The sequence below is a fragment of the Remersonia thermophila genome, chromosome 3, assembly GCF_042764415.1.
Source record: "Remersonia thermophila strain ATCC 22073 chromosome 3, whole genome shotgun sequence".
Taxonomy (NCBI): domain Eukaryota; kingdom Fungi; phylum Ascomycota; class Sordariomycetes; order Sordariales; family Chaetomiaceae; genus Remersonia; species Remersonia thermophila.
The window spans coordinates 3,529,952-3,556,776 of record NC_092219.1 but is presented as its reverse complement, the minus strand read 5'-3'; the positions used below and the strand labels follow the sequence as shown (position 1 = coordinate 3,556,776).

Below are 26,825 nucleotides of genomic sequence, written 5' to 3'. Positions count from 1 at the left end.
GGGGGACGGCGCGTTGAAAGGAGCTTTGTTTGCATTCAGGCCCACGAGGATCATGGCGATCTATATCGGTGGTGTTCATGAGGCGTCGGGGGTGGTACGAGAGTTCATGGAGCCCTGCGGCAAATAGATTACTGGATTTGCTTCTCTATGTAGTAAGGGTATACACACATATATCCCAACGCCTATGTTCCCCCACCCGCATCTAATGTATTAGTAGTATTAGTAAGTCTAGTCTCGCCGGTCTTTACCGCTCCGCGAACCCGGCCGGCTCGACTCTGTCGAAGCCCCCTCCACCTCCACCACGCTCATGTCCATGCGCACCCGAAAGTACCGCCCGCGCCAGTTGACCGTCGTGCCCAGGAGCACGGCCCACGTCCAGATGGGAAGCGCCAGCGCCTCCCTCCCGAGCCACGCGGCCAGCCACTCCCGGAACGGTCGCCTGTGCCTCGCGCCCTCCTTGCCGCCGCGGCGGCGGGACCCCAGCGCGAAGGAGGGCGTGTGTTGGTCCACGTCGACGCTCTCGAGCCGGTGCAGCTTCCCGCTGACCCAGCGGTCGACCGCCATCCAGACGGCCACGGCGCCCAGCCAGACGGCGGCCATGGCCGACCAGGTGGGCGGCACGAGGGGGCGGAACCAGGGCAGCGTGGCGGCGGCGAAGGCGAGGTGGAGGGAGCACAGGAACGGCTCGATGCCCGGCTCGACGAGCGTCGCGACGAGCACGGTCCACTTGCGCACGCGCAGCCAGCGCACGCGGCGGGCAAAGTAGGCGGCGACCGTCATGCCGGCGACGGGCTGGAGGGCGACCTCGCCGAAGACGAGGCCGTGGTTGCGGAAGGGCGCGCCGGGGAGGAGCCTGCCCGGGGCGCGCCAGAGGAGGTCGCCGACCAGGTGGTCCTCGCAGATGTAGGACGAGAAGAAGTCGAGGCCGCGGCGGCCGCGGGAGCAGGCGGGGATGGAGGGGTTGCGGGACGGGTCGGTCAGGAGGTCGAGGTGGGACTTGCGGAACATGTTGCTCTTCCCGAGGGCGCAGGGGGCGAGGCCGACCGTGTTGATGGCGCTGTAGAACTTGGCGTGGGAGGTGGACATGAACATTTCCTCGACGCGGCCGCCGTGGGCGAGGAGGGAGCGGGGGGCTGCGGAAGGCGTCGCCGAGGGCTCGGGGGCGTCGCCTTGGCCGGGCGGAAGCAGCGGGGTGGCGTCGCTGGCATCGTTGGCGTCGCTGGCGGCGGGGGACGGGCCGAGGTCGACGACCAGAGGGAGCTGGTGGACGAACTTGTAGGGAACGGCGCGGCGGCCTCCGGGGCCGAAGCCGCACAGCTTGTCCACCATGCGGCCGGCGGAATGCGGGCCCACCCAGACGTTGCAGTCGACGATCCAGATGATGTCGCCTTTGGCCTCGCGGTAGCCGCGGCTCATGTTGCGGATCTTGGGATTGGGGCCCAGGTTGTTGACGTGGCCGGCGGCGCCGTGGAGCAGGGGGTCGTCCTCCTCGACGAGCACGCGGGCGTCGAAGCCGGGGAAGTCGGCGACGATCTGCTGGAGGAGCGGGTAGGAAGGGTCCTGGGCGGAGGCGACGCAGAGGTAGATGGTCAGCTTGGACCTCGGGTACGCGAGGCGGAACGTGGACGCGAGGCACTCGTAGAGCCGGGGCTCGAGGCCCTTGACGGGCCGGAGGATGGTGACGTGCGGCACGTCGTCCTCGTCCAGGGAGCTCGACACGGGTTGGGGAAGGGGGCCGGAATTGTGCCGGAAGCTGCCCAAGTCAGTCACGGTCCAGCGACCAGGCCGGGGAGGGGGGGGGCCTTCGAGATGGGACGAACGCATGCTGCAAAAAACAACAACGTACATTTGGTAGATGCCGATGGATTGGACGACGAAGACGGCGCAGCTCCAGATGAGGCTGGTCAGGGCGGCCGCCTGGACGGCGAACCCCCAGGAACCATCGCCGGCCATCATCCCGACCATCGTCGCTGGGGTGCGAGGGCGGGAGAGAAGGAGTTTGTTTGGCAAAGGTTCAGAGACGGGAGGTTCGGCAACGGCTCGCGAGGAGACCCAGGAACAACACCCCAACACGCCCACACGCCTGACCGCAAATCCAGGGGTGGGGCAGCGCTGAAGAAAAGCCACCAAAGCCTCCAGAGAGCCGATGCACCCGTACCAATTTCCAAGGGACAGGGGAGGATCCGGGCAGCCCGGGGGCCATTCACCCGGCGGGCGGGAAAAAGAAAAGACAAAAGAACCAAGCTTGCCCGGTGTTGGTTGGCTGAAGTTGGGACTGCGGCAGCCCAACCTACCTATCAGTGCATAGGCGCCGTGCTAGGTACAACGGTACGGCGCAGGTACTATAGGTATCCGGCTGCGGTTGGCGTCGATGTTCGGCAGACGGGGGACCCGACGTAGGTTGGTGGCGTTCCGGTGCCAGAGCGGCTGCTGTCCGTCTGGAACCTACACAGTACCCGTGCAAGTAACCAACGTTCAGGGAATGCAACGTGTGGATTAGGAGGGTTCCAGGTCCCCACGCGCCTGGGGCTGGGGCTGGGTGGGCTGTCCGGTTCGGGCGAGCTGTGCCAATGCGGCATCTGCCGGCGTCCGCCCCACCCTTCCGAGATGGAGGGTGGGTCGAAATGCAAGATGCTCCGATGTTCAGGCCCTGCTGGAAGGCCTCGGCTCTTCTGGCCTCAGGCAGCCACAGGGAGGGAGGGAGGTCCAAGCTTTCATCACGTGTCTGGCCAGCACGTGCCTTGCCCAGCGAGGTGTGAGGTGGCAGCTCGAGCTCCTTCCTCCCTTGGTACCATCGCCCCCACCAGGCACTCCACTCCACCCGTCCGTTTTGAGCTGGACGGGAGCAAAAAGAATAAAAAAAAAAAAAAAATCCAACGTGCTACGCTACGCTACACAACTTTTCATTCCCACACACCGGTCAAGGTTTTTCCAAGCTTCCATTGCTGGTCCGCCATGCCCCAACCACCATCTCGGTGATTCCCAGATGTGAGGCACGCTCTCCAGAGCATTCTTGAACGCCTTTCTCCTGCACCGCCCGTGTGTCGTACGATTGCGCTGGACGGCAGCCGGGTGGAATATCCCTCGTCAAGGTTGGTTCTGACTCTTTCTACCACCCGCCGCCACGGACGCCACTATTGCCATGATGACAACACCGGTTGCATAGAGCAATGTGCTTCATTGCACGCTCGATGAATGTCCATCAATCATAGACTACAACGGTATCTGAGCAACAGCATATGGGTGTCCGGGCGGCTTGTTTTCTGTATCTTGTGGTTTCTGGTCGCCAGGAGCGCTAACCCAGCACAGAGGCAGACATGAGGCACCGCAGACATGGCCGAAACCACAGCAGTCCGTGAGCCGGCCACTGTTGGAGATGCCCCCAAGGTCGTGGGCACGGCGTCATCGCCGGCGCATGCCAGCGAGCGACCCAACGTTCCCTTGAACCAAATCTACCTCCTCCCGGCTCCGATCCGGACCTTTCCGCTTCCCACCTTTTATCCCAACAACCCCATCTCCCTCCTCTACCTCGCCATTGCCTGGCTGCGCCAGGTTCTCCGTCCCCCCTCGGCCGAGCCGTCCGTGGTGCACACAGGAGTCTGGGACCCCGCGACGCGCTCCGTGCACGTCCAGGAAGAGGCGTCGATCCGCGCCCTCTGGGAGCAGGGCTTTTACGGCAAGGGATCCCTCAGCCGCAGCGAGCCGAACTGGCTGAAGAGGGAGCTGGCGCGGCGCGGCTCTCCCGAGGGCAAGACGGTCAGCGAAGCCCGCACGGAGCTGCGCCGCGAGGAGCGCCGCCTGGCCAAGTGGGAGAGAGCCAAGGCGGAGCTGGAAGCCGTCGAGAGGCAGAGGCTGGCAGAGGCCGCCGCCGCGTCCCTGGGCATCAGGAACGGCGTCGGGAGCGGGCCGGTCGAGCCCGCTGGTTCGGCGGCCCCTTCAGCCTCGGCTGACGCCCCTGCAGACGCCGACGCCGACGCCGCCGCACCTGCTTCGGAAGAGCCCCCCTCGGCGGCGGAGGCTGAGCAGGAGTCTGCCCCGGTGGATGGTGCCGAGGCGTTGACACGTGCCGCACCCATGACCGATACAGACCCGACGGATCAGGCGAAGCCTGAGCCCGAGCTGTACCTTCGGACCTGCAAGGCACCAGTCGGCCCTGCCGAGCTGCTCGCCCTTCCAAACTCGCCGGCAGAGTCGAACCGCCGCGCGCTCCGTGATACCTCCACCAAGCAGCCTTCGGGCGGGTCCCAGCGGAAACCCCCCGTTGGACCAACCGAGCTGCCGGCCCCGCCCAGCTCCCTGGCAGGTGTGAGCAGCTCGCCCGATGGTCTTCGTGGCGTTGAAATGAAGCCTCCCGTTGGGCCAGCCGAGCTGCTTGCCCTCCCCAACTCGTTGGCAGAGTGGAAGGCCGCTTCGACGAGCTTCCCTCCCGAGTCATCTCCCACGGCTCCTGCGGAACTCAAAGCCCCCGTTGGTCCGATGGAACTGCTGCGGCTTCCCAACTCGCAGGCGGACTTGGCCGTGAGGACGTCGGCCGAGCCTGTCGTGTTGGGGGTGCCGCAGACCACCCCTGGTCCGCCAGCGCTCCAAGAAACCCTCAACAAAGCCATCCGTGCGGTTGACAACCTGGTGGAGAGCGTGTCCGAAGTGAATGGTTCTGCAGCGGATGCATCGGAGGCCGCGAGCGCTTCGTCGAGCGAAGACAGCGCGGATGAACAGCCCGCCGCCCATGGCGGGCCTGTTGCTTCTGCTTCGTCGCCGTCGGGCGATTCTTCCGCGACGACGGCTGTCAACTCGGAGAGCCCGACGCCTACCAAGCGCAGAAAGAGCGTCCGCTTCTCCCCGACGGTGCAGTCGACGACCTTTGTGCACTCGGACCCGCCAAGCCCCAACCGCCGCTTGGGCGTGCAAAAGACCGATCTCCCCAAGGCATCCATCGCGTCCCACGTGGAGTCGGTTGAGCCGCTGGCCGTCGACAACAAGGAGCATTTCCAGCTCGCGCCCGAGGAGGCCTTCTTTCTCGCTTTCTCCCTGGGCGCTCTGAAGGTGGTGGATCCTGCGACAGGCTCCCCTCTCTCGACGGAGCGTCTCCTCTCCCTCTTCCGGGCCCATTCGTACTTCCCACCTCGCGCTGCCGGGTCGGACGAGCTCCGACCGGACGATCCCTTCCTCGTTCACTACGTGGTCTACCATCACTTCCGCTCGCTGGGCTGGGTCCCGCGGCACGGCATCAAGTTTGGCGTCGATTGGATCCTGTACCAGCGCGGCCCCGTGTTCGACCACAGCGAGTTTGGCATCATGGTGATGCCGGCGTACTCGGATGCGGGCTGGGAGGACGGGGACCACGAAGAGCCGAGGAGGCCGTGGTCGTGGCTCATGGGGGTCAACCGCGTGCTCTCGCACGTCTTGAAGAGCTTGGTGCTCGTGTACGTGGACGTGCCGTCGCCGAAGGCGTTTGACGAGGAGATGAAGCGTGGCGGGATTTCTGCGGCGTTGAAGAGGTATAAGATCCGGGAGGTCATGGTGAGGCGGTTTTCGGTGAATCGGAACCGGTGATGTATAGTATGCTGCAGTGTACCCTAGAGGGCATGGTTGGATGGGGGGGAAATGGCTGGCGGCGGCGTTGGCGTTGGATGGTACATCGGTTGTCTGCGGTCTTAGAACACACGGCGTCATGGGTCGGACAGGACTGGGATGCAAGAGGCGGCGGGGATATGCATGAAAACTCCGGGGATACGATCAACTGGAAGCTTATCAGGCCAGGGTCATTGGGCCAGTCAGTCAATGATGATGATCATCTTGCAGAACAAGAATCTTGCATCGCAGGGCGATCGCCGCGGGTCGCAGATCTTGGAACCACGGAAGGCAGGCAGCACCGCAGCCTCAGGGGACATGTGTGTATGTACGTCCATCGCATGCCAGGTTGGAGGATTGCGGTTGGCTTTACGATGTGGAATGTCCTGGGAGCTCCCAAAGACGGGCGTGGGACGACGCAGGCTGCCCAGCCCCAAGCCTCCAAGCCTCCAAGCTCTCCGCCGGAGCCGGAGATTTGCTTGACAAGATGATTGACCTGCTGGTTGGAAAGAGCTCACGTCACCGACCACTCGTGGTCGAGCATTACCTCTTGCGGGGTGGTGGTATTATTGTACCTGGGAGCTTGGATTGGCCAGCCCGCCTCCTTTAGCTCCTTCAGGAGCCCAGCGAACAGCATGAGGGACTCTACAAGTACATAGTATGCACACGTACAAACCCCACCACTACCCTCGTCGACGTCGAGCTCTATTTGCGGTATGCAGCCTTGCAGACTACCAGAGGTACGTAGCCGAGTCTCTCTGGTGGAAGCCGAGCTGCTGCCGACCTAGTGCTAGTGTGTAATACCTCAAGGACCCCTGACCTTGAAAATTCTGCAGAGTTAAAGTTGATAAAATCTCCACCCGGATCGTCCCGCGAGAGCAAAGAGGGGGGAGAACCCCCTTTGGGTTGTGTTATTTTGGACGGAGAAAAATACAACCAAGAAAAGGCCTTTCCTCAATTGCACACTCGCTGCCCTGCGTAGGTATGTAGAATCGACCCCCACGCGGGAAAGTCCACCACCCCCGCAAAGACAGCAAAGTGAAATGGAGAAGGTCCCATGGGGGGAATTGCACGGGTAGTGAAAACCCCTGATCCCGGCTCTTCATCTTCCGTAGGCAGGCAACCTCCGCGGGAAGGCCTGGAATTCCCATCCAGCGTCCCCTGCTCGCTTTCTTCCTCCATGGTCGAAAAAAAAAAAAAGAGAGAAATCACTACACTACAACCTACCTATGTACTGACGCTTTTGCCCTGCCCTGAACCGGTGTAAAGACAACGACGGCAACTTTGGAACCCAAACCACCCAACCAGCAGGGAGACACTTGGTTTTCTCTTTGATTGAGCAAAGCAGCAGCACGAGAACGGTGGTGGACAAATGCTGTACGCTGCTTGTGTGCATCGTGGATGCGCATGAAACCCAACAGGACCGCCACGCGCCGAGGGGGGCTGAATAGGCTTGGGAGCGCATCGAGCGCGGCGGGCCCGTGGAAAAGAGGCGTGGGGGTATCCCGCCGACCGGCTGGGGGGGCTGAAGAAGATCGCTCTCGCATCCCAGGCGCTCCAGGGCTTCCCGGGACGACAAACCCCTCGGCTGCGCTGCTCCAACATAGCTCGAGTCGCTTTTCCCCGCGTTCCCGCGCATTTCAGCTTACGGAATTATTGCCCTCGACACCCGGATCTTGCGCACGGTTCCGGGCCAGCGCCTTTGAACCCGGCCCAAGATCATCTCCGGAGGCTCCTCATGCCCTCGTCCACTCGTTGCCGAGAGGCGCGTCGCGTGGTCTGAATCCAGCCCGTTGTTCCCTTGGTTCCCGTCCTCCCACCGACGCTCCAACGTCCGCACGACACGCACCACCACACGCATCACACACACCACGCACACCACGCCCACCACGCACACCACGCAAACCACGCATACCACGCGCCAACAGGCACCTCGCACTCGCTCGCTTCGTTTCCCGTCCTCCGCCGTCCATCCCGGCCGCCCACACCCCCCAAGGGCGTGTCCTCTCCGAATGAAGGCCACCTCATCCCGCAGCCGGCCGGCATTCTGAGACGTCGCCGACACTTGAAAAAGCCCATGGAAACCCCAGCCGCCCCCCAGCCCACCTCGCAGGCTCAGGACCGCCCTGCTGGGGGCTCCTCGTACAAGCGCGCAAGTCGGAAGGGCGCTCCGCGCCGCTTCGCCTGCGACTTTCCCGGCTGCGACAAGATCTACTCGAGGGCCGAACACCTCCAGCGACACCAGCTAAATCGTGCGATGGCCCTCGTCCACCCCGAGCCTGCCGCCCTCCCCCCATCGTCCCTTTGCTGACCTGACCATGCCGTCTAGACGCGCCCAAGGAGATCTACCGCTGTGACATCGCCGGGGTATGGCGTCATCCCATCCGCCCTCCGAGCCTCCGAGATTCCCGTGAGCACGTGGCGCTGACCCTGACACCCCCCCGGACGTAGTGCGAGCAAAAGTTTGTCAGAGCCGACCTGCTGGCCCGCCACAGGAAACGGCACTCGGCTTCTTACATACCCCGGAACCGCGTCCCGAGCTTTGGGCCGCCGCCCCTCGACCCTTCGCCTCCGACCTCGGCCACGTCCCCGCATACCCCCGTGAGCCAGACCCGTCCTCCCCTGAGCCGCGCTCCTCACGACGCCGCCGTCCTCCTCCGCTCCGACTCCTCGTCCCAGCCGCCGTCCGTGTCTGCGCCCGCGCCGTCGCCGGCCGCGAATGCCGGCTCCCGCGGCCCCATGGCGCACCACCCCGCATGGCATCCGCACATGCCCGACATGGGCGCCGTCAACATCATCCGCCCGAAGCCCGGCTACTACCATCCCGAGGAGCAGCGGGTTCCTGACCAGCAAGCCCCTCCTCCTCATCCTCCTCCCCCTCCCCCTCCTCACATGTCGTACCAAGCACAAGCAGCAGCGGCGGCGGCGGCGGCCGCCGCCGCCGCCGCCTCCGAGTATCAGCAGGGCGTCATGGCGCGGGAAAACTTTGCCTTGTGGCTGTTCAACCCCCACACGTACGGCGACTTCAGCGTGCCCAACGTTCCCTTCATCGACGGCGGCCTGGAATCGGCCCTCAACAACAACATCGCCTACGACTACGAGTCGCTGACCAGCGGCCGGTCCCAGCTGGACACGCCGACCCGCTTCGTCGAGACGGACGAGCTCATCTCCGAGTTCCGCCGGCAGGAGATCCTCCGGTGGTTCCAGATGTTCCGCCAGCGGCAGCCCAAGGCCGAGCCGCTCGTCGCCAACCTCGTCCACGACGGCAGCGGCGATATACCCGCCCTGAGCCTCGACATGATGCGCGACTGCCTGAACGAATACTGGGAGCGCGTGTCGCCGCGGCTCCCCATCGTCCACCAGCCCACCTTCTCGTGCAACCGAAGCTCCATCTTCCTGCTCATGGTGATGCTGGCCCTGGGCGCCATCTCGCTGCGCACCCGCGACTCGACCGGGAACCTGGCCGACTACGGCGGGTTCGCCGACATGCTCATCCTCGGCGTGAGGTCCGAGATCCTCAACGCCGAGGACGCCCAGCCCCCCGTTTCGCTGTGGGTCTCGCAGGCCCTGGTGCTGCTCGAGTTCTACGAAAAGATGTACTCGTCGCGCCGGCTGCACGAGCGGGCGCACATCTACCACACGGTCGCCCTGACGCTCCTCCGGCGAGGGAGCCCGCTCATCGGCCGCTCCGGGAGCGAGTCGCCCCCGGAGATGGCCTCGGCCGAGCACCCGCAGGGCGTCAACATGGACGCCCACGCCTGGTGGTGCCGCTGGGCCGAGACGGAAGCCATGCACCGCGTCGTGTTCGCCGCCTTCATGCTCGACATCATCCACGCCGCCATGTTCGGCCACGCCGCCGACATGGCGCCCCACGAGATCCGCCTGCCGCTCCCCTGCGACAACAACATGTGGACCGCGTCGAACCCGGAGACGGTGCGCCAGCTCGACCAGAACCTCCGCATGTACGGCGTCCGGCCCATCTCGTTCCTCGACGGCCTGAAGCGCGCCCTCCACGGCAAGGAGGTGCGCACCCACTCGTTCGGCCGCATGATCATCATGTCGGGCCTCTTGAGCGTCGGCTGGCACCTCAGCCGCCGCGAGGCCCACCTCAAGTGGATCGACTTCGCGCCGTCGTCGCCCGAGACGCATGAGGTGTGGAAAAAGATCCTGCTCAAGGCCTTTGACGACTGGAAGTGCAGCTTCGACGAGGCCCAGGGCGCCGCGGGCAACGTGGCCGGCGCCGACGCCCCCGGTTCCAACGGCCCCGTCCACAGCGCCGCCGTCCTCTACCACCTCGCCCACATCAGCATGCACGTCGACATCATCGACTGCCAGGTCTACGCCGGCGCCAAGCGCCTGCTGGGCCGCAAGGTGTCGGTCAGGGACTACACCAACGTGGTCGCCCGCATGCGGAAGTGGGCCGCGCTCCCGTCCACGAGGCACGCCGTGCTGCACGCCTTCCGGCTCCTCCAGCGCGTCCTGGTCGAGCCGCGGCGCAGCGGAAGCATCGGGGGCGACCGCGAGGGCGGCGGCGGTAACCATGGCAGCGGCAGCGGCGGCGGCGGCGGCGGCGGCGGCAGCAACAGCAGCGGTCCGTCCGTCGAGATGCAGACGTACTCGTGCCGCACCGAGCCGGACCCGCACCGCCCCTGGGTCATGTACTACGCGGCGCTGAGCATCTGGTCCTTCGTGCGCGCCCTCAGCCGGCAGGACCTGATGCAGGACCCCCCGCAGGGCCACCCCAACGGCGGCGGGTACCGCGCCGAGAAGCCCCCGCCCGTGAACCACCGGCGCGTGGCGGCGTACCTGTGCAACATCGGCAACCTGCCCGAGCTGACGGAGAGCGCGGCCCTGAGCCTCGCCGACGGCCTGCCGGACCTCCTGGACGCGCTGCGCAACGTGTTCTCCGAGGCGCACTCGGAGCTGCTGCAGGAGGCGCAGGAGAGGTTGTGGGTGTGCAAGGAGATGCTGGTTCACCCGACGGAATGAAAAAGAGAAGAAGAAAAAAAAAGGGGGGAGGAACAAGGGACAGGATGGAAGGGGTATGACGTGCATTGGTGTGGGTGTGGATGTGGGTGTGTGATTAATGTAATGAATGAACGTATCGGATTCTCTTGGGTTCTCGGGTCACAAAACGTGTTTCATGGAGTTGGGGATTAACTCGCCAAACAATAAGATACCCTGCATGATGGAATCCAGCGAGGTGAGAAGCCCTTGTTCATTGCGCCGATTACATATTCCCTACAACACATTATCGTCATCGTCATGGTTCATGTTTTTCCTTCTCGGGGGCTTCTTCGGCGGGCATCCTCCCGTTTATGAATTTCCATCCAATTCATATAGGGTAGTCTCCAATGACCTCACATCCACCTCCACCCCCCTTCCCTCTGGTATCCAAAACCTTCCCCTACGGTTTGAAGTAACCCTTCCACAACCTGTCCAGCTTGCCCTGGGGGTCGTACTTGTGGGCGACCTTTCTCAGCCGGTCCCGGTTCGCCTTGCCGTACCCGGCCAGCACGTCCTGGCCCTGGCCGGCGTAGTTCATGTAGACGAAGCCGTTCTTGGTCCTGGCCCCGCGCTCGGCCGCGAGCGCGTCGATGCTCCGGATCGTCTCGCGGCACGCGCGCTCGACCACGTCGTCGAGCGCCGGGTCGGCCCACACGGCCGACAGCTGGATCAGCATGAGCGGCCCTTCGTCGGGCGCCAGCCCCAGCGCGTTGCCCCCGTTGACCCGCATGGCCTGCAGCACGTTGGTCGAGATGGCCTGGAGCACCAAGCCCGCCGAGACAAAGGCCCCGGCGGCGGCGGCGCCGCCGCGGAGGCGCTCCGCGTGCGCCGCGTACAGCGCGTGCACGTCGAGCAGCAGCGCCGGCGTGCCCGTCGCCTTGACCGTCGTGGTCCACCACGTCTGCCGCGACCCGCCGGGCGAGTCGGCGTCGACGAGCAGGCCGCCGACGGTGGCGCGGCGCACGTGCGTGAGGAAGGCACGCGAGCGGATGTCCTCGGCGTGGAAGGCCGCGAACGCCGCCGGCGGGGCCGCCGCCGCCGCCGCCGCCGCCGCCGAGGGCGCGGCGTGCGCCGCGTGGAACTGGTCGACCAGCACCACCGGCCCGCCCAGCTCGGGGACGTCGGCGACGACGAGCCACGCGTGCGCGGCCGGGTCCGCGGGCAGCCGGGCCACCAGCAGGTCGTGCATCAGCGGGATGAGCTCCCGGGCCGCGTCCGCGGGGAACAGCTGGCGGCTCGCCCACAGGGGCCCCTGCTCGTAGGCGGCCAGCTCGAAGCGCGCCACGACGCCAAAGGCGCTGCCCCCGCCGCCCCGCAGGGCCCAGTACAGGTCCTCGTGCCGCCGGGGCGTGGCCCGGACGACGCGCCCGTCGGCGAGGACCACCTCGTACGCCCGGACGTTGTCGCACGCCCAGCCGCGCAGGCCCGAGAGGTACGAGATGCCGCCGCCGAGGAGCAGCCCGGCGACGCCGACCGAGGCGGCGCGCCCGCCCACCACGGCCAGGCCGAGCGGGTCCAGGACGTCGGTCACGTTGGACCACCGCAGCCCGGGCCCCACGGCCACCGTCGCGCGGTCCGCGCTGACGGCGACGGCGCGGTTGAGCCGCGACAGGTCGACGACGACGCTGCCGGGGAGCGACGTGCCCGAGCCGCCCGGGAAGGTCGTGTGGCCGCCCCCCTTGACGGCGAAGGGCGCGCCGCGGTCGGTCAGGAGGCGGAGCAGCGCCGAGAGCTCCGCGGTGGTGCGGGGGAGCGCGAAGCACGACGGCCGGGAGGACTGGCGCGCCGACCAGTAGCTGCCGAGCTCGGCGTAGAGGGGCGAGGTGGCCGGGTGGACCTGGGAGGCCGGGAGGTGGTGGGTGAGGAGGGTGCACTGCGCGCGGAAGAGCCGTGTTAGCTTGGCCGGCAGGGAGGGGGAGGCGTGTGTGACGGTGGAGGAGGAGGAGGTGGTGGTGGTGGTGGATGGCATGTAATAACTCCAAATTACGTAGGGCGGGGACGAGGCAACCAAGACTTACAATGTCCTCGGGGCCGCCGTCGCCGTTGGACCCTTTGCCCTTCCCATTCCCCTTTCCTTTCCCTTTGCCGTCCCCGGCGTCGACAGGGAGAGCCATGAAGAGAAGCCACGCCCAGGCGAGGGCTAAAAGAAGCCGTGGTGATATCATGATGGGAGAAGGAGATGGACGGAAAGAGGGCGTGCTGGGGAGGGCGTCCTTCGTTTCAACAACACCCGAGGGTTCATGACAACGGAGCCATGATTGATGCTCGGGTCAAACCAGCTGGACGCTGTGCGATGTGATGGAGGTTAAGTACCTCGCTCGCTTGCAGGTGGTCCCCCTCCCCCACCGAGATCAGCTCCCGTGCCGCCAACCTGGTAAAGGGAATATGCGGCGGTGGTAGGCTTGCATCGAAGGTGAATATGTTTTCGGCAGCACGCCTGCGCTTCTTTCTGTCCCGGGACTCTGAGCGGGCTGTCCCATGTCAAAGCCTGCCCGTAGGAGAAGGAGATGGGTGCGAAGATACAGCACGCAGGGGGGGGGGGGGGGGTGGGGTGGTACATCTCCCGAGATGCAATCACAAGACGGGATCCCATCGGCCCAGCGGCCTAGGAGCAGCGCGGATATTGTGTTTCCCGGGAACCATCACATTCACGCTTGCTTCTGGGGCTCTGCCCGTGGATGAACGGGACGGGGGAGAATGGTGGTGGGGGTTGATGAGTGGCTGGAGGACGATGAGCTGGATTCAGCCTCCGAGATCACCACCAATACGATGCGGTTCCGCGCATGCATCCACAACAGAACAAAGTTATATAGTACAGGCCATGGCACCGTAGCCCAACAGATAACAAACGCTAACCAGGGGTAGCGGGACCTGAAGGGCGCCAGCTGACCCCGCGCCAGCCTCGGAAGCAAGGTGACCCGAAGACCAGGCTGCGTCACCGACCCATTCGCCACGAACTAGCGCTGACCGCCCGCAGAACGGAACGACAAGCCCAAGACACGCGGGCAAGGTCTATTGGGATGGGAACCCGTCGAGGTTGGCAGGCAGCGAGAAGTTGCTTTCTTCAAGCCCATGAAATGGATCCAACGCACGAAGCGATAATACAGCATGCGGTAAGCCCGGAGAGACGGGAGTTTGGACACTTGCAGGCTGCAGAGGGATCTTGGCGGCGCTGGATTGGGTCTCAGAAGCCGTTCACAAAAGGATCGAATTCAAAGACAAGGGGCCTCGGGTATAATTATCGCAGCTGCTTATCATAATGACATAGTAACGTCTCAAGGTGTACCAGGTGCACCGGTGATTTCTTTCCACGGGCAAGCAACCAACAAACAGCAAACCCATTCCAACTCCGAACTCCTTCCAAACCATGAATGAACCGCCATGATTCCCTCCTTTTCCATGTGTCCTCCCTCCTCCAGGCCGCTTATGAATGAAATCCATCCCCTAGACAGCAGCACTCGAATTATTATACAAAATGTACCCAACCTAGCATTCCAACCCCGCTGGAGTTGTCAGTTGGTTCGTTTCACCGACGACAAACAGGTTGCAACTGACAGGAATGAAAAAAAGAGAGAAAAAAAAAAAAAAAGAGAAACAAAAAGGGCAAAAAAGAGAGAGAGAAAAGAAAACCGGCACCTACCTTGGCATCGCTCCCCCTCGAGCTCCTCTATTCATTACCAGGCCGGACGCTCTCGAACCTCTCACCCGTCTTCGCGTCCGCGGCTACCGTCCGTGGCGACATGGGAACAACCGAAAAGGGACCCCGTGATGGCTGGGCCCAGGAGAAGCTCGAAAAGTCGGGTTTGCGGTCGGCGTCGCTGTCCAGGGCTTGGCTCAAGGCCTCTGGCCGAAAAGCAAGCGGCGGCAGGCCGACGGGAAGCATGATTTTGGTCGCATCTTCCAGGGGAGTCGGGCTCATGCGGGGGTGGTAGATGGCCATGCGGCGGCGGTGCGAAGGGGGCGTGGATGGGCGGTCCATATCGATGGGCGGTGGAATAATTATGCGATCGCTTGCTCAGGACAAAGCAACGAAGCGGGTGTGTGGAGAAAAGGTGACTCCCAACGATCAGGTAGAAACCTAGGTGCGTTGGGCTGGGCTGGCTTCACGAGTAATTCAAGCACCTAGGTCTTGGGTAGGTACCTAGGTAGGGAAGCCGGTAGCTGGCGCAGAGAAACTTTATTCCTTGTAGTAGAAAGACCTGGGAATGAGTGACACAAGAACACCGACCGGACAGGTTCCTGTCTGTTTATCGCCCGGCCAGGCGTACGATGGACGCGCGACGGCTTTTTAAAACACACACACCATGACATCGCGGCGTTTGCCCGGTTCCCTCGTTTTCCCCCCGGTTCATTGGACGTCGGCCTCTCCGTGAGAGATGACGGTTTGTGAAATGACCCACCCCAACTGGGAAGGCCGTGTAACTGAGGCTTACTGTGGGCAACTTGCTGCGGTCAAAACGTGCACTATTATCCCACGAATTCTCCCTTCTCTGCTCCTGTTTGCCTTTTTTCCTGCGGCCCTCCGTCAAACGCCTCGGCCGCGGGAGGTACACTCTTCCGGCTCATCCAAGGGTCCCGTCCCCCCGACGATAGAGCAGAGCTCGTACGCAGCTGCGTTCTCTTCTCGCTCGCTCCGTCTTTGCAGAACGCCGAGATCAAGCCAAGACGACGGGAGCTCGAATGAAAGTGAAAGCAAGCGATGCATGCCCATGTTCAGTCGTTGCTCGCCGCGACTTGACACACACACACACACACCGAACGGTCGGGCAAAAGGCGCGCCCGACAGCGGCGGTGGTGGCAGGGCCCGTCGAGCGTGAGCGTGGAAGAGGCTGCCTTGTCCAAGCCCTGCCAAGGAGAACGGTGCAACAGAGCGCTCTCTCTTGGAAACGGCTGACGCGGGGAGATTCATGATTTTGAGCCTCTCGTGACGTCAGCCACCCAAACACGTGGTGATCCTCGAGGTTCATCCGACGTCGGGTTTCCGCTCCTCTGAGGCTTCATCCGATTCCAATTCCATCTTCCCAGACGGCCAGTTCCCCTGCCATGAGCACAGGTCTAGCACGAGCACACAGGGAGTCCTTGGGCCTGTTCAAGTCTTCTCACGTGCTCGGTTGAACCAACAGAGCAAGGAGACATAGCAAGAGAGATTACCTCGCCCCATATATTGAGACGTATCGGGATATAATATTGGATCGCGACGTCACATTTGATGTACCGTTACCCCACACGCATTGGCCAGACTGTCTCCAAACCACGCTTCCTGCAACACAATGTCGCGCCGAAGGGGGTTGGTTGGTAATGCAGCGCAAGCGTTACTCTCTACGTAAACAAATTCAAATCATGGTGGTGTGTTGGTCGCCATCCCGAGCGACTTGTATGGTTTTTTGTTGTTTTGTTGCGGCATCCTCGGTCGTACGGTCGTACGACACCGGTTGAGCGGCATCGTGCGACTCATCCCCCACGCCCGCCGCCGAGCAGCAGCTTGCTGACCACGACGGGCCGTGTGGCTTCAGGGCCTAGGACAAAAACCGTAACGCTCCATGCTTGGCTTTCTCGGTTGCTCTGGGGCACGGGTCCGCTTTCCGCACCAAAAAAAACCCCCCGGCGGGCGTTTGGATCGACAACGTCTCATCTCATCTCGCGATGCCCGAGTCAAGCCCGCCCCCCGCCCCCCCCTGCTCCTGACTACGCAGTAACCACGCCGAGGACACACCATCGACACCAACATCAAACCAACGAAGGTGGCGCGGTGTTTGTCGCCCTCACCCTTCTCTCCCCTTCACTCTCCACTTCCTCAACGTTTCTCCGCCTCCGTTCATTTTCCATGAAACGTCAAACGATCAAACAGTTGAGGGCCACACGACGCTAACGTGAACTAACATGTAACGTTCACTGAGCAACGTAGCTAGTTCGCGGCTGGTTCGGCAACAACGGCGGTTTGCAGATGAGATGCAGGGCCTTTCAGTCAGATCACCATTACCCATATTTAAAAGAAAAAAAAAAAAACCCCTCATCCACGACGTATAGTATAGTACACAGTACACCACGGCCCAAGGGAAATCAATCAAATGGCCCATATCGTGCCCAACCCAGATTGCCGGGAAATTCGACGTTTTCGGGGAGAGCCTCCGAGCCGTAAGACCTTATTAACGTGCCATAGTATACCTAGGCAGGAGACCTGAAGCGAGGCTCGCTCGGTGTGCTGACCGGCCGGATGGGAGTCTTGGGTTACACCGCCCTCGCAACCTCCCTGCCCCCTGGGCAACCATAGGCGACCCTAGGCGCGTCTCTTTGTTGGTCCCTACGTACAAGCATGTACAAGCGCCCGCGGTCCATTCAGGATTCTCCGGCTAGCCCCCAAGATAGCACCCCCCTGCCCCCCCCCGGGCGCCGGACCGAGGCAACCCGGACGCGGCGGCCCGGGATGGCCCTGGCATGGTGATTTCTTCAACACCCTGGCAACGTTGCGCTGCTTGAACCAACGCCGTGCAATCTTAGCCATGCGTCGGGACATGGATATAGCCACGAAACAGCGTCGTACCGATGCAGGAACCCTGAGTTTCGATTCGTGGGATTGCCCAGGGGGAATTCAAGGCTTCTGGAACTGAATGGTGCTCGGTAACAACCCACGGTTCCGGCGAAGGGGCATAGACATGGATGCACATGGCGGCAGAGCCGTGTTATTAAACCACCATCATCTCCCCGTGATCTTCGTTCCCGCGGAAGCTCGGATCTTATCCTCACCCTCCTCGCCTCTGGTACCCGGCGGCTCCCCCTCCCCCCCCCCCCCCCCCCCTGAGCCACCACCCACCACCACCACCACCACCATGAAGAGCGCCGTCTTCGGCTTGGTGAGCGGCGCGCTCCTGCTCGCCCAGGATGCCGCCGCCGTTCCCGGCCCCGCGCCGTCCAAGTGGGTCATGAAGACCGAGAACGGCCAAAACTATGCCTGCAAGTGTCACCCCGGCGACCCGTGCTGGCCGGACAGCGCCAAATGGCGTCGGTTCAACAACACCGTCAACGGCAACCTCCAGGTTCACATCCCGCCGGGAGCCGCCTGCTACAACACGTTCGAGGGCCCCTTCGGCGTGGTGAACACGTACAACGAGGCCGAGTGCCAGACGGTGACGGCCAACTGGTACGATGAGCAGTTCCAGTACGTACCCCTCCCCCCAATCGTCTCTCTTCTTCCTCCTCCTCCGATATAGCGAACTAACACAAACCCTCAGAATCGACCACTTCGCCGCGGCCGGTCTCTGGACATACTTCACCAACGATACGTGCCGCCCTACGACCAACCCTTCTGACTCGTGCACGCTGGGCTACTACGGGCCGATCGTCCTGAACGCCAAGAAGATGCAGCACATCAAGGCCGGCGTCGACTTTGCCCGCCAGAACAACCTCCGCCTCGTCATCCGCAACACGGGCCATGACTTCCTTGGCCGCAGCGTCGGCTGGGGCTCCCTCATCATCAACACCCACAGCCTCAAGGACATCAAGTTCCACAAGAGGTGGATGGGCGGCTGCGGCTACTCCGGCCCCGCCGTCACCCTGGGCGCCGGCGTCCAGGCGTTTGAGGTTCTCGAGAAGGCCAACAAGCTCAACCCTCCCAAGGTCGTCGTGACCGGCGAGTGCGCCGTACGTTTTATGCCGCTTTTTTTGGTGCCCGTCTCCCGCCTCCGCGCCGTTGCTAACCTTTTCTCCTTCAGACCGTCGGCGTCTCGGGTGGTCTCGTCCAGGGCGGCGGCCACGGCCCCTTCACCAACTTCCACGGCTTCCTTGCCGACACGGCCCTCGAGTTCAAGGTGGTCACCGCCGACGGCCAGTTCCGGACCGCCAGCCCCAGGACCAACTCGGACCTCTTCTGGGCGCTCAAGGGCGGCGGCCCCGGCGCTTTCGGCGTCATCGTCGAGGCCACCTTCAAGCTCTTTGACGACAAGCCGTCGGCCGGCGTGAACCTCGACATCAACCTCTCGGGCAGCACCGACCCCAACGCGGTCGACCTCTTCTGGAACGCCGTCGGCATCTTCCACAGCTACTCGACCCAGTGGGTCGACGAGGGCCTGTACGTCTACTACGAGCTGGGCACCATGGGCCACAACCTCCGCGTGCACCCCTTCGTCGGCATCGGCAAGACCCCGCAGGAGCTGGCCGCCCTGCTGCAGCCCATGTTCAACGAGCTCAACGCGCTCGGCGTGCCCTACACCACCAGCAACGCCTCCTTCCCCACCTTTTACGACCTCTACAACGCCATGTTCGAGGCCGAGGTCGCCGGCAACTCGGCCCTCACGGGCGGCTGGACCCTCGCCCGCGAGGACGTCGAGGCCAACCCGGCCGCCGTCGTTGACGCCTTCAAGAAGGTCCTCGCCGCCGGCAGCTTCATGGTCGGCCACATGTGGAACGCCGGCCGCGGCCTTCCCCAGAGCCAGTGGTCCCAGAGCGCCATCAACCCGCGCTTCCGCCACGTCGTCGACAAGCTCATCACCATCGTCCCCGTCGGCGGCAACGCCCCGCTCAACGTCAAGGCCGAGGCGCAGAACCGCCTGACCAACGTGGTCGACAAGGCCCTGCGCGACGCCTCCCCCAACGGCTGCTCTTACGTCAACGAGGTGAGTTTTTCTTTTTTTTTTTTTTTTTTTCTTTTTTTTTTTGCCTTTTCCAACACAAGAGGGACAGAAATGCTGACGCGGAACCACGCCAGGCCGACCCCTTTACCCCCAACTGGCAGGACGCCTTCTGGGGCACCAACTACCCCAAGCTGCTCAACATCAAGAAGAAGTACGACCCCGAGGGCGTCTTCTACGCCGTCTCGACCCCCGGCACCGAGAACTGGGAGCAGATCGAGACGGGCACGAGGCTTTGCAAGAAGCTTTAGAGCCCAAAAAAAAAAAAAAAAAAAACTTTAGTGACACACAACCCCCAACTACCTTTACAGTCCTTCACAAGTTTTCCTTTTTTTTTATTTTTCTCTCATATCTTCATCTTGTCTTTTCCTTAGAAACGGTTTGGAACGGATACACTTGAGAAGCAAAACACTATTCGGCGTACGGGTGGCGAAGCATATAACAATCCTTGGGCATTTCTTTTCTTCTTTTTGTGATTTCTTGTATATATAGGTACATATCAGCTATAACTCGTGTATTAATTAGATTTCTTTTTTTTTTTTTTTTTTTGAATTTTCCAACTTTTACGAACCTCGTGATACTGGCGCGTCGCCACCGCTGTCAAAGTAGGACCTTTTCCTCCTTCTGAACTTTCACCATCTTGGATGTGAAACGAGTCGATTGTGAGAAGAACAATAACTACCCCCATCGAGGCCCGGGGGACAAGAAGACGGAGACAAAACAAAAAAGTGTGGAGCCCATGATCACGGTCTCAAAGTGCCATCGATGCATCCGGGTGCATTTTCCTCAGATCCAGCCGATCCCCCCATCCCCCTATGGTATCGAATGCCTCTATTGTTTCCTTGACCAGCGCCATCCATCCAGCCAGCAATCGCCCCAATACCCCATCCGAACCAACCCTGAAGTCCGTAGTTGCGAGAGAGAGAGAGAGAGAGAGAGAGAGGTATCAACCATCAAGCATCATCAAGAAACGACAACACATAGCCCTTCAAAGGCCTTCAGGCCTGAACCTCCAGACCCACCCTAGCCTGGCGGCGAGCCATACCTGCGGAGATGACACCAGAAAAGATTAGCCCAACACACAAAACACAAGTACATGAATTAATGCCGCCTCCTCTTCCGGCTGGGTTCCTCACCATCGTCCCTCGTGCTCCTGCCCGCGCCAGGGTTGGGCCCGGGACCAGCCCCACCCGCGACGCCTCCGCGGCCCTTACCCCTCCTCCTGAATCCGCCCCTCCCACCGGCGCGTGTTTCACCACTGCCGTCCGGCGTCGGGGCAGAGGCTTGGTCTCTAGGGCCGCGGCCAGCGACGGGATGCGCGCCGCCCCTCCCTCCAGGGCCGCTGTTGCTGCCGCCGCGAGCCGCCGAGGGAGCACCACCACCACCCTGCCTTCCGCCGCCTCCAATCAGCCCCTTCCCCTCCACCACCAGCCCTGGAACGTTCTTCAAGCCCATCTTGCCGACGAGCATGGGGCTCAGGACAGGGATGCCGTCGCAGCCAAAGGCGGCGGCGAACCGGTTGGCGAGCGCGACGACCCCGGGGGGGTCGAGGCGGTAGCGCTTCATGAGCGACTTGATGAAGCCCAGGTTGCCGATGTAGGCCTGCTCCTTGGCCTGAGCGGGGACGCGGGCGAGGGCGGACTGGATGATGCTCTCGGAGGGCCAGGTGGAGGCTTTGGGGTGGTTGCTGCGCGCGGTTTTCTCTTGGTCAGCTTCATGAGGTCGTCACCAGGCGGGGGAGGCGAGGTCAGGTGGGATGGAGATTCGGGGGAAGGACGTACAAAGGCCCGGCGTTGCGGATCGGAAAGTCCGGGTTGGTCTCGACGAACCACATCTCCTCCGGGGCGAGGATCATCACGGCCTCGCCGACCTTGCCCGCGCGGCCGGTGCGGCCGACGCGGTGGACGTACTGGTCCTTCTCCGCGGGCACGCCGATTTGCACGACGAGGTTGACGTCGGGGAAGTCCATGCCGCGGCCGACCACGTCGGACGCGAACAGCAGCCCCCGGTCCGTGTTCTTGAACTCCTCGACCGTCCGGTTGCGCTGGGCCTGCGACATGCGCGATTGCATCTGGAAGACGGGCAGCTTCGGCGGCGCGGCCCCGCCCGTGTGGCCGAAGACGTGGTACAGCAACCCGGCGTGCCGGGCCGTCGGGCAAAAGATGACGGCCTTGAGGGCCGGGTTGTCCGCGCGGGCGCAGGACAGGACCGAGTGCAGCGTCGGCAGCACATCCGCCACCGACGCCACGGGGTACACGCACTGCGGGACCGTGTCGATGGTGGGCGCCTCGTTCTCGTCAATGGTCGAGAGGCGCACGTGGTCTTTGCTCAGCACCAGCGGCAGCATCTGCTGGATCTCGGGCGGGACGGTGGCGCTGAAGCACATGCCCTGCCACCCGGCCTGGGCCTTGGGCGGGATCTGCTGCAGGATCTGGCGCAGGGCCGGGGCGAAGCCGGCGTCGAGCATGCGGTCGGCCTCGTCCAGCACGAGGCAGCGGATCTTGGTCAGCTTGTCGCGCGCGGCGGGCTCGCCAAGGTAGTCGATCAGGCGGCCCGGGGTGGCCACGAGGACGGCGGGGTTGCCGTGGAGGAACCTGGTCAGGTGGGACTTGCGGTTGCTGCCGCCGACGGCGATGTGGCACTCCAGGGGCGGGCGGCAAGCGCTGGTGAGCTTGTCGCACTCGTCGCGGATCTGCTGGGCCAGCTCGCGCGTCGGGGCGAGAACCAGCAGGCCGACCGAGGAGCGATCCAGGTCCTTGATGCCGAGCAGGTTCTGAAGAGCAGGCAGCAGGAAGGCGAGCGTCTTGCCGGTGCCCGTCTTGGCCTGGACGAGACAGTCCTGGGTGAAGGTTGGCAGATGGAGCACCTTCTCCTGGACCGGTGTCATGTGGGTGAAGCCGTGGGCCTGGAGAGCCTGGAGAAGCTGGGGCTTGAGCCTGCCGTTCAATTGCGCGTAGGGAACGCGCTCGGCGTTGGATTCGCCCGTCATGGCGGCGGTCTTGGTCAGAGGAGTGAGAGTGGCTATGGACGACGTGGCGGGGAGGTTGGTCAGGCGTCGCAGGCGAAATTGAGAGCGAGACAGCGTCCCAGAAATCCCAAAGGGAGTCAGAATCGAAGCAGGATGGACCCTTCGGACGATGGGGACCCAAGCCGACATACCAAGGCTCCTTTCTCTGAAGAAAGGTGCAGATGGGTGAGATGGGAAAAAGAAGAGAAGTGAAGCCAAGTGCAACCGGAACCGTGAATTGAAATCTCAGCGAGACTGCACGCTGGCACACCCCTGCAGCCCGGCCCCATTGGTTGCTGAAACCGGTAAGTGGGGCACGTCTTGGCCGCATCGGGGCGCGGAACATGCCGTCCAGGCGCAACCTCGACCTTCTTTCTCCGCTGTTCGCCTTGCTGCTCTCATGTCCATGCCAACACCACGCTCGACTTGGACAAACTAGAAGGGCAGGAATTCTCAGGCAGAGCCATAGTTTCCAGATGTAAGGGTGGACAAACAATCAGAAAAGGCGTTTCTTATGGTAGTGTGCTGGGGCTGGCCCCTCATCGGATGCCCTCCCCCATCACTCTTTGCCCTGCCAAAACATGTCCCATCGAGACCTGCTACTAGGTACACATTGGAAACAATAAAGCTAGAGTTACCGTAAAGAGCCAGTTCCAAGATCACCTACAAGTAATCAACGCAATGATGTCAAAAGAAAAACCTCTCCGCATCGTCGGCTTCAACCACATCCGTCTAATGAAACTCCCCAATCCTTGGCCCAAAGTATTCCCCTGCCGGCAACGCCTTCAACACGCATCCACCGGTCCCATCGCAGCCCTGGCCAACCACCGTGTTCCCCCACCACTTCAGCTCGATATCGAAAATCTGCAGCGCAAAGAAGATAACGATCCCGCTGATGGCGATGGCGCAGGAGAACGCTGCCGAGGTCACGTAGTTGTACTTGACACACTCTTTGTCAGCCATCCTCCTCACGTCCCAGCAGCGAGAGCCGTCTTACCTTGGACCACCAACCGAGGTACCTCTTCTTGAGATACAGCCACGAAAATGCCGCCACAGGCACCGCCGGCCAAATGTACGCCAGGTTGAACGGAGCCCACGACAAGGCGCCGTTCATCATGACCACGGGATGGGCGTTGCGAACGACGGGGTTCTTGGGCCATTTCTTGCTCAAAAGATGGAAGCAGACCACCAGAAGCACGCCAAACGGGAACCCGAGCAGCGTGATGACGTACTGGCCACCCGCGCCCCAGATCTTGCGCGGGCCGACGGTGCCCCAAAAGACCGCCGCCGTGAAAAAGGTGTTGGGCCCGGGACACGTGAATCGAAAGGGGGCACCCTGGGTGCAGATGTTCTCGATGTGCACCTGGTATTGCAGGACGGCGATGCTGATGAACGTTGAAACCAGCGTCGGCACCATCTGAGCCCAAAACGTGAACCGCGGCGGAATCTTGAGGTAGTGCGCCAGCTTCAGATCGGCGCTGAACGAGAGCGCGTGGGCGCACGTGACATAGCCGTACGATTTGAAGAAGCACATGGCGATGGCGTTGCCCTCGACCCAGACGCCGCCGATGAACTCTGCCAGCACGTTGAGCGTCACCTGCACGCCCGTCATGGCCATGATGATGCCGATGGGGATGATGAAGACGGCGCACAGCGCGATCCCGTAGAGAACCACAAACGGCGTCGTGCTGGTTGGCCATGCGGCGATGCCGACCATGCCGAGGGCGATGGCTATGGCCAGGCAGATCATGTACCACCACTCGGGCACCTCGGGATACGCGCGCATCAATCGGTTGTGCACGTCCAACATGTTGACGTTTTCCTCCACATCGGCCTCCAGCCTGGCGCCTCGTCGCTTGCCGAGCCGAACCTGCCATTGTCTCACGCTCGTCCAGACGTCGCGGAGACCCAGCATGATGTCATGCCGGTGATAGAGAACGCCGTAGGCCACCGTGGCCGAATACACCGCAAAGAAGAACATGTAGGTGACGATGTTGCTCGCCGACAGGAAAGGAGGCGAGTACGCCTCGTATTTCTCAGCGTCGAAGATGCCCCTGGCGTCAATGATGGAACTGACATTGTACGGCTGGGCAAAGTGATCAAACGGCCGGTTCGAGTTGATGGGGAGATAGGCGGTGCTGAAGGCGTTGGAATAGTACAAGGCAACAATGATCAACATGGATCCGAGGGCGCCAAGGAAAAAGTTGAACGTCGAAAAGAAGGGCACCATCAAGGGGTCGATGTGGTACGTAAAGATGTTCCAGTCCAACGTCGGAAGAGGGTTCAGCCCGAGGCCGGTGGAGCCGCCCGTGATGTTGGCGAGGTTGATGTTGTGGGGTGCGATCCACGTCATCCAGCTGAAGTAGCTCAGGGCGGCGAAGAGGTAGTTGGGAAGCCAGAAGTAGACAAGCATGAGAACGAAAGCCCAGCTAAAGAAGCGCAGCCTGGTCATTTTCCCCGAGAACTTGAATGGGCCCTCAACGGTAGCGGTCTCGGTGGAGGCATCGTGGAAGGCCGAGTTCAGGGCAATCGTGACCAGGGACGACGGCCACACGCATGACGCGGGGTACACGAGAAACCGCCGGCAGACGCCTGCGAGGCCGTAGCCGATGAAGTTGGTAGAGAGAGCGATCAGGTCCTGGTACCCAACGTTGATGGCCCACGGCTGGTTGAAGAACTGCGGCAACAGCTGGATCCAGACGATGTAGTTGGTGTATGGCACGCTCTTGGCAACGTTGGACATGATGGTGATGAGCATGTGCTCCTTTTTGTTGAAGGGCCCGGGGTTGAGGCTGTGGCGAACGCCAAACAGGGTGAGACCAGCGTCGGGCAGCACACGTTCGAGGAACTTGCCCAGGGGGTAGGCAAGGAGCTGCGGAACGGTGGCCACGACGGTGATGCTGGGAAGGCGAACGTCGAAGAAGGCATTGATAAACGAAATGCAGCAGGCAAAGAAGATTCCCATGGCCCACGCTCGAATGGTGGAAACGGGCATCGACGGGTCGTCGTGGTTGTCGACTACGGAGCGGACTTCGGCGTAGGGCGAATTGTTGGTAATCAAGGCGGCCTGGATCTTCATCTCCTCGATCAGATGCGCATGCTTGTGGCGGTTTCTGAACACGTCCTCATTGTCTAAATTGCTTTGGTCAGTCTGTTCTGCTTGAGCAACCCACACAGGACGATCATGGTGCTAACGGAGAAAGGACTCAATCTTCTCGATGATCTGAATGGGGAAGTTGGCATCCCGAGAGTGCTGCTTGTGCACCTGAGTCATCAACTGGGAGCGAGCAGCCGTAAGAACCTGGATATCTAAGGCACAAGGGGTTGTGGCAACGCTTACCCGCTTGGTATCGTCAAGGGTGAACCTGCTGGCGATTTGCATAGCCTCAGCCAAGTCGGCTTCAGTCACATTGAGAGCCTCGCGGGTCTCGCAATGTTCGGCGGCTTGGTTGTTGCCGGCGCTTGATGGCTGAGCAAACTCAGGGGGTTAGGCTCAGAGACCGCATTAATACCCAAGAGACGTATGCTGCATAGAAGCGGACCAGCGACGTACCCCGATAGTGACCTGGCCAACCGACTCGTTCGCGGTGCTGGCCACTGCCGCGGCCTTTTCTGGCTCTGCCTTCTCTGCTTCCGGCATCCCGGTTCTCGATGCTGTCACAACACCTTGTGTTGGGGTTTCGGGGTGGGGTGGATGCGACGGAGTGGAAGAGGACACCCGTCATCGAGGTCAGTGAGCGTTTTCTGCGCGGGGTGCCATCTGTCTATTCGGCATTGACGAGGGGACCAGATGTCCATATGTCCAAGATGATGTAAGGGTGAGGGACGTTCAAGGATGCCATCACTCCGCAAGCGACCAAGTTTCATAGCAACATCAGACGAGCTAAGCCAATTTGATTGTGAACTGTCGACAAGGAAAGCTGTATTGCACCTCTAATCAAAACACAGAAGATGGCTGGCCTCACAGATTGCAACGCTTATAGCAGCAAGAGCAGTTGTGATGGATTCCTGGCGCAAAATGATAACGCCAGCATCACGAGCTCACCCCTTCGCTGTACACAAACCACCTGTCCTCGGAGGCGTGCATGTCTGGATCCTGTGACGTCGAAAAGAGGTTATGCAGCTTGATGACATCCCCCACCAGGACGGAGAGAATGATGAGCTTGTTGCCGCGCGGCGCGTTGCTCATCCAAGGCTTGAACTCCAGAATCAGCAGCGGAAGCTAGTCAGGCGCGATCGTGTACATACCACAAGGTGGTCTCGGGCTGCGAGGAAGGGAAATGCCTCCACTCCTCGGGCACGACGCGACTTTTAGGCGCCACATCCGGCTGGCCGTAAGTCGACCAGTGCCGGGCAGTGGCCTTTCGTCGGTCACTGGGATCTTCCATGGCTTGGAGAAGGGATGTCTGTTTCTCGCAGCGCACGGCTTTCCTCTTGATGATGATGACGTTAAATATCTAGGCGGGTACTCAACCCAGCGGCCAAGGGGAGGGGGTGGATTAGACATCAATCCTGCGAGAGCCGCGTCCTCTGCAGCATCACGCCAGCTCTAGATAGCGGCTGTGAGCTTTTGACTCGTGGAAATGCCAAGATGAGCCAAAGAGTGAACCGCCAGC

The 26,825-nt window shown here is 62.0% G+C and overlaps 8 protein-coding genes across 8 annotated transcripts; 3 read left to right on the top strand and 5 right to left on the bottom strand.

Moving 5' to 3' along the window:
• Positions 1-228: 228 nt before the first annotated feature.
• On the bottom strand, positions 229-1,965 carry VTJ83DRAFT_3835 (uncharacterized protein; the record flags this gene model as incomplete). The annotated part of the gene is made up of 2 exons (XM_071010257.1): positions 229-1,753; positions 1,847-1,965. The coding sequence occupies 2 exons, from the start codon at positions 1,963-1,965 to the stop codon at positions 229-231; spliced, it is 1,644 nt and encodes a 547-aa protein (XP_070867713.1).
• A 1,368-nt stretch (positions 1,966-3,333) lies between these two features.
• Positions 3,334-5,553, top strand: VTJ83DRAFT_3834 (uncharacterized protein; the record flags this gene model as incomplete). The annotated part of the gene is made up of 1 exon (XM_071010256.1): positions 3,334-5,553. The coding sequence occupies one exon, from the start codon at positions 3,334-3,336 to the stop codon at positions 5,551-5,553; it is 2,220 nt and encodes a 739-aa protein (XP_070867712.1).
• A 2,095-nt stretch (positions 5,554-7,648) lies between these two features.
• VTJ83DRAFT_3833 (uncharacterized protein) lies at positions 7,649-10,560 on the top strand (the record flags this gene model as incomplete). Its single annotated transcript, XM_071010255.1, has 3 exons — positions 7,649-7,823; positions 7,901-7,938; positions 8,023-10,560. 3 exons carry the CDS (start codon positions 7,649-7,651, stop codon positions 10,558-10,560), a joined length of 2,751 nt encoding a protein of 916 aa, XP_070867711.1.
• Positions 10,561-10,978: 418 nt separating this feature from the next.
• Positions 10,979-12,743, bottom strand: VTJ83DRAFT_3832 (uncharacterized protein; the record flags this gene model as incomplete). The annotated part of the gene is made up of 2 exons (XM_071010254.1): positions 10,979-12,451; positions 12,597-12,743. The coding sequence occupies 2 exons, from the start codon at positions 12,741-12,743 to the stop codon at positions 10,979-10,981; spliced, it is 1,620 nt and encodes a 539-aa protein (XP_070867710.1).
• Positions 12,744-14,245: 1,502 nt separating this feature from the next.
• VTJ83DRAFT_3831 (uncharacterized protein) lies at positions 14,246-14,557 on the bottom strand (the record flags this gene model as incomplete). Its single annotated transcript, XM_071010253.1, has 1 exon — positions 14,246-14,557. The coding sequence occupies one exon, from the start codon at positions 14,555-14,557 to the stop codon at positions 14,246-14,248; it is 312 nt and encodes a 103-aa protein (XP_070867709.1).
• A 2,848-nt stretch (positions 14,558-17,405) lies between these two features.
• Positions 17,406-19,453, top strand: VTJ83DRAFT_3830 (uncharacterized protein; the record flags this gene model as incomplete). The annotated part of the gene is made up of 4 exons (XM_071010252.1): positions 17,406-17,734; positions 17,808-18,216; positions 18,288-19,187; positions 19,280-19,453. The coding sequence occupies 4 exons, from the start codon at positions 17,406-17,408 to the stop codon at positions 19,451-19,453; spliced, it is 1,812 nt and encodes a 603-aa protein (XP_070867708.1).
• A 747-nt stretch (positions 19,454-20,200) lies between these two features.
• Positions 20,201-22,359, bottom strand: VTJ83DRAFT_3829 (uncharacterized protein; the record flags this gene model as incomplete). Its single annotated transcript, XM_071010250.1, has 3 exons — positions 20,201-20,247; positions 20,339-20,889; positions 20,984-22,359. 3 exons carry the CDS (start codon positions 22,357-22,359, stop codon positions 20,201-20,203), a joined length of 1,974 nt encoding a protein of 657 aa, XP_070867707.1.
• An 805-nt stretch (positions 22,360-23,164) lies between these two features.
• VTJ83DRAFT_3828 (uncharacterized protein) lies at positions 23,165-25,288 on the bottom strand (the record flags this gene model as incomplete). The annotated part of the gene is made up of 1 exon (XM_071010249.1): positions 23,165-25,288. The coding sequence occupies one exon, from the start codon at positions 25,286-25,288 to the stop codon at positions 23,165-23,167; it is 2,124 nt and encodes a 707-aa protein (XP_070867706.1).
• Between the last annotated feature and the right edge of the window lie 1,537 nt (positions 25,289-26,825).